Below are 11,379 nucleotides of genomic sequence, written 5' to 3' on the forward strand. Positions count from 1 at the left end.
AACACCCAGGCCTGGGTGTCAATTAGCAGGAGGGAGGTAGCCACTGGGTCCTAGAGTGAGACAGATTCAAGAAGGTGTCTGTAATGCCAACCGAAGAGATCTTCTGCAACCAACTGTAGGGTGACTGTCTGTCACATCTGACACACCCGTGACAGCTATACTATGTGAGGTGAAAAGTCATTTGATCTTTCTCTGGCTGATGTAATGTTCTACAGTGTGTAAAATTTTATGCCCATTTTAGATGATTGGAGCTAAGCAAATCACAATCGTGCCACACATACGCAATTTAGACAGAAGATGAGTATCAAGGGCTAACAAGGTTGTCAATTAGTGCCAAATAGTTTGGGCAGGCAAAAATGAGTCAATGTTTGGAATGCCAAAGGATCACATATGGAAACATTAGAGGCAGACAAGATATAATATTCAGGAGAACACTAATGAGAGCCAGAAGTAACCCTAGGAGACAAAAATTATAATAAAATGTCATTGTACTTAACGAAAAAATAATTAAAAAGAATTACTTTAGAAGTTAGCACCTATCCATGTGATAGAAGAAAACTTAGTCATTACTGGGAATTTGTTAGGCTAGGCATGGGAAGAACCCAGTGTACGATGACGGGAAAAGGGGGGAAGCCCAGCAACTAGGGAAAGGGGGAATGGAGACCCCCTAAGCAGATCTAACAACGCCCTGACTCCCCTATCGTCCCTAAATAGGTTCCGCACCTATCGCCAAGCAGGATACCTTAGTCCTGGCTGACCCTGGAGCTAGGCCCTAGGTAGGGAGGGGGAGGGGTAAGCACTAGTCAGCCCCACTGCAACTAAAGATGAACCAGGGAAACAGACAAGGGGATACACTTAGCTTTGAGAAGACACCAGAGAGATCACGACTACAATCCACAAAGAAACTCCAAGGAGAATCTAGCCAACAGCTAGAATTCCAGACCTGAACAGAGGCATTAACTCTATCACCAGCAACTCTCTGGAGAAACAGAGTGTATTTAAAGATCCAGAAAGGGTGTGTTAATTAGCAGCAGAAGGTGGAGATCACCGCTGGGTTCTAGAGAGGGAGGGATGATGAAAGGATCAAGAAGGTGTCTGCAAGGCCAAGTGCAGCGACCTTCTACAGCCGGATCCAGAATGACTGTCTGTCGAACCTGACACACCTGTGACAGAATTCAACTTGCTGGAACCACCATCAATCCCGAGAATTGAGATCTGATATGCCCCATCTAAATGAACCGGTGGCTGCACTTGACAACCGCTCCATTCATTCACTATAGGGCTGCCAGAGGCAGCAGAATATACAGCTTTCCGTTTCTTCTGGAATTCTATTGGAGAATGGATGGAGCATTGGTGCACATGCCTGTCCAGTTGTCCATTCAGATGGAGCACTACAAAGCCTGGTCTCCTAATCTGTGGGAGTGCCAGAGAACGAACCTCCACTAATCAGCAACTTATCGCTTATCCTATGGATAGGTGATAACTTCTAAAGAAAGGAATAACTCCTTAAAGACCATAATAAAAAAGAGAAAATAAAGGGGATATTGAGGGGATAAAAAATATTTTATTCAGACTGGTATAAAATAAGAAAGGAATAAATAATTACCAGCACCAATTCCCGCAGCAGTGTTTCAATGCTTACCTGGTCCCTGCTAGTCACTGATACAACCAATTGCTGTCTATAGTGATGACTTTCCTCAGCCATTGATTGGCTGAGCAGGAATTTCCAGGCATTTCTGGTGTATCGAGAACCAGGTTGAGTAGAGACGAGTAGGGAGTAGATAAGCATCAGAATGGGAGCTGCGAAAAATCGGTGAAGGTTAGTGACAGTATTTTTTTTTTATAACAGTCTGAGCCTTTTTAAAAAATAGTTTTTATCTGCTAGCCAACCTCTTTAGGGTGTGTGCAGACGATCCGGACCGCTGCGGGTTTTTGATCCTGCGGACTTATGCAGCATCAAACCCACAGCGGCCAGATGTTGCAGCATAGTGGATGGGATTTGTAGAAATCCCATGTCCACTATGCATTTCTGGGCACCTGCGGATACTGACATGCGGCGCGTCTTTCCAAACCGCAGGATGTCAGTTTCTTCTGCGGGTCTGCATGCGGGCTTTCCCCATAGACCTAACCTCTATGGGGAAAGTCTGCTTGTGAAAAAAAAATGTTGGCCGCTCATTTGCATAAAATGAGCGGAAGCCGCAGGCAGCTCTTCCGCAGCGTCTGGACCGTGGGCACATACCCTTAAAACCAGTATAAAGATTACATATATTGACTAATGTGAAACAATTAAGCAATAAACATGATGGCAAAAATTATCTTTTATACTTTTTTTTTCTTTTTTAGATAAAGGAATAACCTTGTTAGCAATAATGATCTTGGTTGGAGACAGTCTGCATAACTTTGCTGATGGCATGGTTATAGGATCTGCATTTTCATCTTCAACCGAAACAGGCGTGGCAACAACTATTGCAATTCTATGTCATGAAATCCCCCATGAAATGGGTATGTACTTCAAATCACTGATATGTATTGTAGTTACATTTGTGATTGTAAGGAATAATGTAGTAACTCATGTAGAGCGAGTACACTAGTAAACCACAGGACACACTCAGGAAGATAAAAGTGCCTAATATTTACTAAGTGTAAACTTAGACAAGATAGTCTTAAGTGGCTCCTGCTGATTAGTAAATTTTGTGCATTTTTACTTTTTTACACCTCCTATTATTTGCTTACTTTGAGTCAAAACATTTTTGCTAAAATTTTGACACACAGTGCACCTTACCTCTCTCCCACTAAAAAAAAGTCCATTCATACCTTACAATACAGCCAAGATACTAATTGGCCATTATTCTCCTAAAATTATGGTAATAGAAATTCTTAGAGTAAATGTGGCGCCCTGCTGCGCACTCGTGCCACAGATCCCAGAGGGGTGCATGGATGGACTTCTCCACAATAGGCTCTCAACACATTCACACACCTCCACCCTACCACCTCAGACCAGCAGAGGGAGCCCGCTAGGGACATATATAGGGAAGGTGGAGCTAGGCAGCTCAGATTAGTCACAGTTTAGTGTTCAGATAGGAACACAGCTCTGAGTGAGCAGAGAGTGTGCCGACGCTCAGAGAGCTGTGAAGACGCAGCACGCCAGCTGCCAAGTAGTGAGGGCCCCGAGTGTGGTCGACGGCGAGGAGAAAAGGAGAGTGGAACTAAGGGAGCAGAGGAGCATAGTAAGCTCACCCCGATTTATATACCGGACACCGTGTTCGCGCCTACAGGGACTCCTTATACCCAGTAGGAACCACCGGAACCCCTGGAGAACTACAGGTCCCAGGCTCACCTATTGCTGATTGTAGTACCAGAGCCAGGAGTCACAGAGGTCCCAGCGTCCAGGGAGAGTGAAATCCAAAGAGAAGGCCCTACCACCAGGTCAGCAGGTGCAGAGAGAGAGAGAGCAACCAAGCTAGGCCCAGCTCCAGGCAGGCCAGAAGCTTAGGGAAAATAAGCAACAGATCAGGAGGCCCTATACCCGCTCACTGGGGAGAGTCCAGAAATGCGCCCTTCTCCTGGAGTACCCTGGACCGTACCTGCAGCATCATCAGTAAAGGTAATGAAGCTTACCCCCGTGTGAGTGTCCGTCCTTCCTCCGGGACCGTCTTGCCGTCTCTCCCCTGCACCATTATCCATCTACACTATTACACTGCCCTGAGGCCTGCTCCACCTGCGGGGAGCCGTCCCATCGAAGCTGCCCCTAACATCTGCCTCAGCGGACTTTCGCAGCGCTGGTAATCCATTACCAGATACCGCAGGTGGCGTTACGAACATTTACAAACCTATTATCCCAATATACATTCCCCTCTTTTCAGTTGTCCGCCCTGGGTCACGGACCGGGCCAGCCACCATGATATCCATACCCCCCAAGTATCTAAAGGCCCGTGCTGCAAAGTACCCCACAGCCCCGGGGGCGCGACATAAACACAACTTCATACGTTATAAAAAATAGTTTTCTTTAATAATTTTCAAATGCAAAGAGACAATAATACTGTAGAATAGACGCATACAGAGATAAAATGGAATGTGCACACAGTGATATAGACAAGATTACCACCACATAAGCGGTAATAGAAAAAGAAATGCTCAGCTTGTGATTTCAAAAATCTCCAAGACTTGCTGGAGTGTTCTTTTATTTATACTCTTCATAAATATAGTCATTCCATACATAAATTTAGGCGGTTCATACATAATATCAAATAGCCAAATTCATAGCTACATAAAAAGTAAAATCCACTCCCTGTGTCCATCCTGCTTAATCATACCCCTCAACAGTTCTTTGTTTGGGCTCGTGTAGACAACCGTATTTTCGGTCCTAGTGCTATCCGACAAAAGTTCTGATCGCCCTCAGACCATTGTTATTCTATGGGTCTGTGCACATGTCTGATTTTTTTCCTCGGACAGAGTCTGTCCAAGTAAACAATCTCAGCATGCACGATTTGCGTCTTATATTCAGATCACACTTGGCCTTGCTAGTCAATGAGTGCATGGAAAACATGGATGGAGATTTTTTTTGCATTTCCTCCATTTTTTGAAAAAATCGCACTGTGATCAAACTCTGATCAGAGTGTGATTAGCATAATTGGCCTGATTCTCTCGAGTGAGAGAAGACACGGTGTTGTGACCATAGCTTTTCAATGAGTTCTCATGAGAGCTACCAAACTCTGTAAGATTTGGCAAGCCTGAACACAATAACCTCTTTCTTACTCTACTATCTTTCTATACAACCTGTGCTGTCCCACATAAATCTAATATGAAGCTTGATATTTTCTGAGTGCTATAAGCTAATCGACACCAAGTGGTCTGAAGGGAGTCTCCAGACCATACTCAGCGCATCCTCTCTGCCTGCAGGCGCCATCTCTCCATCTAGGATTGATGTGGATGGTGTCTGCTATGTTATCCATACAGTCATTTAAATGAGTGTTCTCAAGTTTAAAAGTTATCCTCTATCTACGGGATAGGGGACAACTTCCTGATCGTTTGTCTGTCAGACCACCATGGCCCCCATTAATCCAGAGAACCAGGAAAAGCGCTGAATGGAGCAAAGATCGATCATGCGCACTACCGCTCCATTAATTCTTAATGGGAGTGCCGAATATCGCCAAGCACATTATTTGGCTGATCTTCGGCACTCCTAATAAAAATGAATGGCGAGGCAGTGCGCATTATTGACCTCCGCTCCAATGAGCAGGGGCTTTTCAGAGCCCCGGTTCTCGGGATCGGCCATCAGACCTGCAACAATCGGAAGCATATCCCCTATTCTTTGGATAGGAGATAACGTTCAAACTTGAGAACACCCTTTTAAGTCTTGTGTCTGTTTAAACAGTTCAGTGCTCATTCACACCTTCTTGTTTTCCAACTATCTTCGCCCTCCTCTTTCTTCATTTCGCTTTACAGAGTCAGAGAAAGATGAAGATCGATGGAAAACAAGTAGGTGTGGAGGTACACTAATCTGCTCAACTGTGCTGAGGGTGCACCGAGAGCCTGTGCTTGGTTTCAAAAGTAATTTTGTGTTAAAAGACTCCCTTTAAGGAAAAAAAAAACTTTTTTTTATCTTACAGGAGATTTTGCAGTGTTACTGAATACTGGACTTACAGCAAAAATTGCCTTTCTCATGAACTTTATCAGTGCATTAACAGCCTTCGCTGGTCTCTACATTGGCCTCTCAGTGTCCAGCAACCCCGATGTACAGATCTGGATATTTGCTATCACCGCAGGAATGTTCCTGTATCTGTCACTAGTGGAGATGGTGAGTGATTACTACAGTGCTATATCACTTCATCACCCTCATATACACAGAAAAGTGCTGTCTTGTAGTGGTCTGATCGCTGTGATCCCCGATCATCACAAGAATAAAATGACAGGGCCACCACTCCATGCAAATGATTACTTATCTGCACCGAACGTTCATGTGTTTTGAATGAGCAGAAGAAGTATACTGCCAGACATCTCTGTTAGCCCCTAATCTCTTTAAACAAATGGATTTGTGGAATGGATAATCATACCCTTTCCTCTTCCTCGATGCTTCTCACTCCCCCTTCCCCAAAGGGTCGGAAAACGCCAAGCACATGAGATGGTCAGTCGATCTGGCTGGAAATTGGTGGCTTCGGATGACTTGCATGTAATGTGCACAGAGGATCGTGTTCCTGTTATTCAGTCATCATGATCAGTGTACGCCTCACACAAACTTGTTTTTGGATAACTATAAACCTCAACTTATTTTTTGCTATAAGAAGTTGACTTTGCGCAAAACCTGCAACTAATCGATGGTGTCTTTGCTGCCTCCTCCAGTTGCTGACTCGAGTTGGCTGGCATTTAATAAGATAACATAATATGAGTGCTTCATATAAACTAATGCAAAATGTTTCATAATGCGTCCGACCCTTCTTGAATCATCTCGATATAAAAACCTCAAAACATCTATCATTAGATGGAATTGACACATGAGTCGAAAGATTAAACAAAAACCCATCTGGAAAATTTCTTTCTAGTTTAATGTCAGAAATATGATAATCGTCAGATGGATCCACAGTCTTGTGTCATGCTGAAACAACATCAGACTTGCTGCAGCTTCGTTACAAGATCCTAGTCCTATTGTGGCTGTCATTTTACTGCTATCTATCTCATATATATCTATCTATCCATCTATCTCATATCTATATATCCCTCTATCTATCCCATATCTATCCATCTATCTATCTATCTATCTATGTCACGCCAGGTGTGGGGAAGACTTAGTGCAACACAGAGGGAAAAGGGAAAGTGAGCCCAGACACTAGGGAAAGGGGGGAAATGGAGACCTCCTAGTCTGGTCTAGCGTCACCCTGTCTCAACTATCAATCCTATATTGCCTCCTCAGCAATCGCCGCACGCATGCCTCGCCCTACTCTCCCTGGCTTATGACTACGGCTAGGGATGGAAGGAGATGAGCACTAATCAACCTCCACTAAACTGTATAGACAACAAGGGTGGACAAAACAGGAGAAATGGCTTAGCTTTAGATGGACTCCAAATAAGCACACAACCTCAAGCTCCAGAGAGGACGAAGTACTGCTCCTGCTAAGCTTCACAAGTAGAAATGGATATAGCCGGCGACTCCCTCTCAGACACACCAGGTATATATACACCCAGGCCAGAGAGCTAATTAGCAAGAGAGAGGTAGCCGCTCGGACCTAAAGACAGCCTCTTATCTAAGAAACTGTCTGCAATGCCAAATGTAGAGATCTCCAGTAACCCACTGCAGGGTGACTGTCTGTCACCTCTGACACACCCGTGACAATCTATCCCATATCTATTTATCTATCTATCTATATATCTATCTCATATCTATCTATTATATATCTATCTGATATCTATTTCTCTATCTATCTCATATCTATCTATCATCTATATATTATCTATCTATCCATCTATTATCTATCTATCCCATATCTATCTATCTATCCGTTAGATAGATAGACATGGGATAGATATATATGATAGATGATACAGTACAGACCAAAAGTTTGGACACACCTTCTCATTTAAAGATTTTTCTGTATTTTCATGACTATGAAAAATTGTACATTCACACTGAAGGCATCAAAACTATGAATTAACACATGTGGAATTATATACTTAACAAAAAAGTGTGAAAAAACTGAAAATATGTCTTATATTCTACGTTCTTCAAAGTAGCCACCTTTTGCTTTGATGACTGCTTTGCACACTCTTGGCATTCTCTTGTTGAGCTTCAAGAGGTAGTCACCGGAAATGGTTTTCACTTCACAGGTGTGCCATGTCAGGTTTAATAAGTGGGATTTCTTGGCTTATAAATGGGGTTGGGACCATCAGTTGTGTTGTGCAGAAGTCTGGTGGATACACAGCTGATAGTCCTACTGAAAAGACTGTTTGAATTTGTATTATGGCAAGAAAAAAGCAGCTAAGTAAAGAAAAACGAGTGGCCATCATTACTTTAAGAAATGAAGGTCAGTCAGTGTGAAAAATTGGGAAAACTTTGAAAGTGTCCCCAAGTGCAGTTGCAAAAACCATCAAGCGCTACAAAGAAGCTGGCTCACATGAGGACCGCCCCAGAAAAGGAAGACCAAGAGTCTCCTCTGCTTCTGAGGATAAGTTTATCCGAGTCACCAGCCTCAGAAATCGCAGGTTAACAGCAGCTCAGATTAGAGACCAGGTCAATGCCACACAGAGTTCTAGCAGCAGACACATCTCTTCAACAACTGTTAAGAGGAGACTTTGTGCAGCAGGCCTTCATGGTAAAATGGCTGCTAGGAAACCACTGCTAAGGACAGGCAACAAGCAGAAGACTTGTTTGGGCTAAAGAACACATGGAATGGACATTAGACCAGTGGAAATCTGTGCTTTGCTCTCCACAGTCACCAGACCTGAACCCAATCGAGATGGTTTGGGGTGAGCTGGACCGCAGAGTGAAGGCAAAAGGGCCAACAAGTGCTAATCATCTCTGGGAACTCCTTCAAGATTGTTGGAAGACCATTTCCGGTGACTTCCTCTTGAAGCTCATCAAGAGAATGGCAAGAGTGTGCAAAGCAGTCATCAAAGCAAAAGGTGGCTACTTTGAAGAACCTAGAATATAAGACATATTTTCAGTTGTTTCACACTTTTTTGTTAAGTATATAATTCCACATGTGTTAATTCATAGTTTTGATGCCTTCAGTGTGAATGTACAATTTTCATAGTCATGAAAATACAGAAAAATCTTTAAATGAGAAGGTGTGTCCAAACTTTTGGTCTGTACTGTAGATAGATGATAGATAGATATGAGATAGATATATAGATAGAGAAATAGATATGAGATAGATAGATATATAGATAGATTGATATGGGATAGATAGATAGATAGATAGATAGATAGATAGATAGATAGATAGATAGATAGATAGATAGATAGATAGATATAAATATGAGATAGATAGACATGGGATAGATATATCTATCTCATATCTATCTATTTATCATTTATATCTATCTATCTATCATCTATCAATTATATCTATCTACATATCTATCTATTATCTTCTTAATAGAAACCCCATCTCCATTCTCGATATAGTGTTATTAATATTTATCTGATTTTTTGCAGTTACCCGAAATGACTCACATTCAGACGCAGAGACCTTGGTTGATGTTTTTCCTGCAAAATCTAGGCCTTCTCCTTGGATGGCTGTGCCTGCTGCTATTAGCAATATATGAACATAAAATTAAACTATAACATTGATGTTACCATTTTATTATACTGTATTGCTTTTTTTCCAGACCATGTAGTAAGATTTTATGTATTAAGAACAATGTCTGACCTATAATATCTATAAGTTGTTTTTTGTCCTTATTGTTTTGTTTAAATAGAAGACACATGAATTTAATAAGTTATATTGTGGCACCCCAGGGGTCTGGTTTTCCACAGTAACAGCAATGTTATGTCTGAGAGCAGGTGGGAGGTCTCTTGGTCAGGGATCCTATGCATGCCAAACCTCCTGCCCAGTCCTGGGAGGGGAAGAACTTCCCCTATATAAACCTAGGGCTGAGGCAGGGTGAGTGAGTAGAGAAGAAGCAGAGAAAAGAAGCAAATATAGGAAGAAACAACAGGAGCTCTGTGGGAGCAGTGTTACAGGAGTCAGGGGCTGGCAGCTGCAGAGCTCGCCCTGACTGAGAAGTTATCACCGGACCCGGAGTCCGAGGCTGTGGGGACTAACTCCTATCCAGCAGCAGAAACCGACCGGCAGGGGATTGCAGGTCCTCTGGCCCAGAAACCCGAAGGCCCCGAGTCACCGGCCATACGGGTGAGCACCACACGGTACACTCAGGGACGTGGGCTACTTATACCCGCCTCTAGCAAGGTAGCCAGAAGAGTATCGTTAGTTTGGGAGGCCTACAACTCCGCCTGGCCAGGAGAGATCCCATCTGCTCAAGGACTGACCAGGCCCCAATCGCTAGCCAGTACTCCGGGAGGGTCTATCTTTGTCACCAGTAAAGACCCTGAACTACACAGTACCGTCTCCGAGTGGTTCCTGCTACCCCCATCATCCACGTCGGCTGCCCTGAGGCCATACCCCTCCCGTTGGGGGTTATACTATCACGCTGCACAATCCTACCACCGGCCTCAGCGGTCTGCCCTGCAGCAGCAGCTCCCTGGCTGCACTCAACGGGTGGCGTAGTCGTCCAACATCTACCGCTAAAACAGCGCCACTTAGTCCGACTCCCTGGGCACGGACCGGATCACCGCCACGAGACTACAACCCTCAACAGATCCGGCTCCGGGTAAGCACCCACGTGCGCAACGCAGCGCGACACAGGCCCAGGGGCGCGTCAACTTTTGGCGTAGTCGGCAGGATCTCGTGCCCGCAACCACCGGGTACTGCGTGCCTGAAAAAGACTGTGAAAACTTACCCGTGGTGAAGATTCCCGCCATCCGGCGCCATCTTCCGCTTTCTTCCCGCCATCGGTGGAGTTTTCCCGCCATCCGGCGCCATCTTCGGCCTTCTTCCCGCCATCCGTGGAGTTTTCCCGCCATTGGACGCCATCTTGAGGACGCCGCGCGGGAAGAAGAGGGGCGTGGACTCCTAAAACGCGCGAGAACTGAAGCCCCGCCTCACGTCCGGACGTTGCGTAAGGTCCTGGAAGGAGCCCAGCAGACGCCGACGTCACAGGAGCGCGACGGAAGGTCCTCAACCCTGACGATCCACTGCGGAGCCGCGGCCTACGGAAGAGGATCATCGCAAGGTAGGCCACGGTCCACTAGGGGAGAGAAGGATGTCGGATACGGAGGAGAGCTTCACCGCTCCAACCCCCGCCAGCGCCACCGCTGTTGCGGTCATGCCTTTCACCATGCCCTATATCCCGGGGGCAGCCTGGCTACCCCAGTACTCAGGGGAGTCACATACCCTGCAGGACTTTAGAGAAAAACTGGATAGCCTCTTCCAGGTGTACCCCCTCACAGAAGAGCAAAAAGAAAGCATCCTGGTGGCCCAATTAACCGGGGCAGCCCAAAGGGAGGTAAAGTCCTGGCCACCTGGGGGGAGGACTGTCGCAGGGATACTAACCCGGCTGAGGGACACCTTTGATACCCGCACCTCAGCCGAGATCAAGCTTAGATTCTACGGGTGCAAACAGCGGGCACATGAGAGTATAAGGGACTATGCCCTGAACCTACAAGAGGCCCTGAGAGCCATTAAGCAGACCGACCCTGACGGCGTGGGAGACGAGGACAGGCTGTTAACTGAACAATTTATAGAGGGTTTATATTGCAATGCCCACCGAACCCAGTTGCGGGCAATGGCCTTACAGGACCCTCATCTGGGATTTGCACAGTTCAAG

General features: G+C 45.1%; 1 protein-coding gene across 1 annotated transcript in view; it reads left to right on the top strand.

Moving 5' to 3' along the window:
• SLC39A12 (solute carrier family 39 member 12) overlaps positions 1 to 9,288 on the top strand; it is a 142,719-nt gene extending 133,431 nt beyond the window's left edge. Inside the window, exons 10-12 of the mRNA XM_073677468.1 lie at positions 2,344 to 2,502; positions 5,610 to 5,797; positions 9,149 to 9,288. Coding sequence (XP_073533569.1) covers positions 2,344 to 2,502; positions 5,610 to 5,797; positions 9,149 to 9,277 — 476 coding nt within the window. The 3' untranslated portion in view covers positions 9,278 to 9,288. The remainder of the gene's footprint in view (positions 1 to 2,343; positions 2,503 to 5,609; positions 5,798 to 9,148) is intronic.
• The last annotated feature ends 2,091 nt before the right edge of the window (positions 9,289 to 11,379 follow it).

This window comes from Phyllobates terribilis, unplaced genomic scaffold (assembly GCF_046119375.1).
Source record: "Phyllobates terribilis strain yellow unplaced genomic scaffold, ASM4611937v1 Scaffold_4__5_contigs__length_816908805, whole genome shotgun sequence".
NCBI classification, from domain to species: Eukaryota; Metazoa; Chordata; class Amphibia; order Anura; family Dendrobatidae; genus Phyllobates; species Phyllobates terribilis.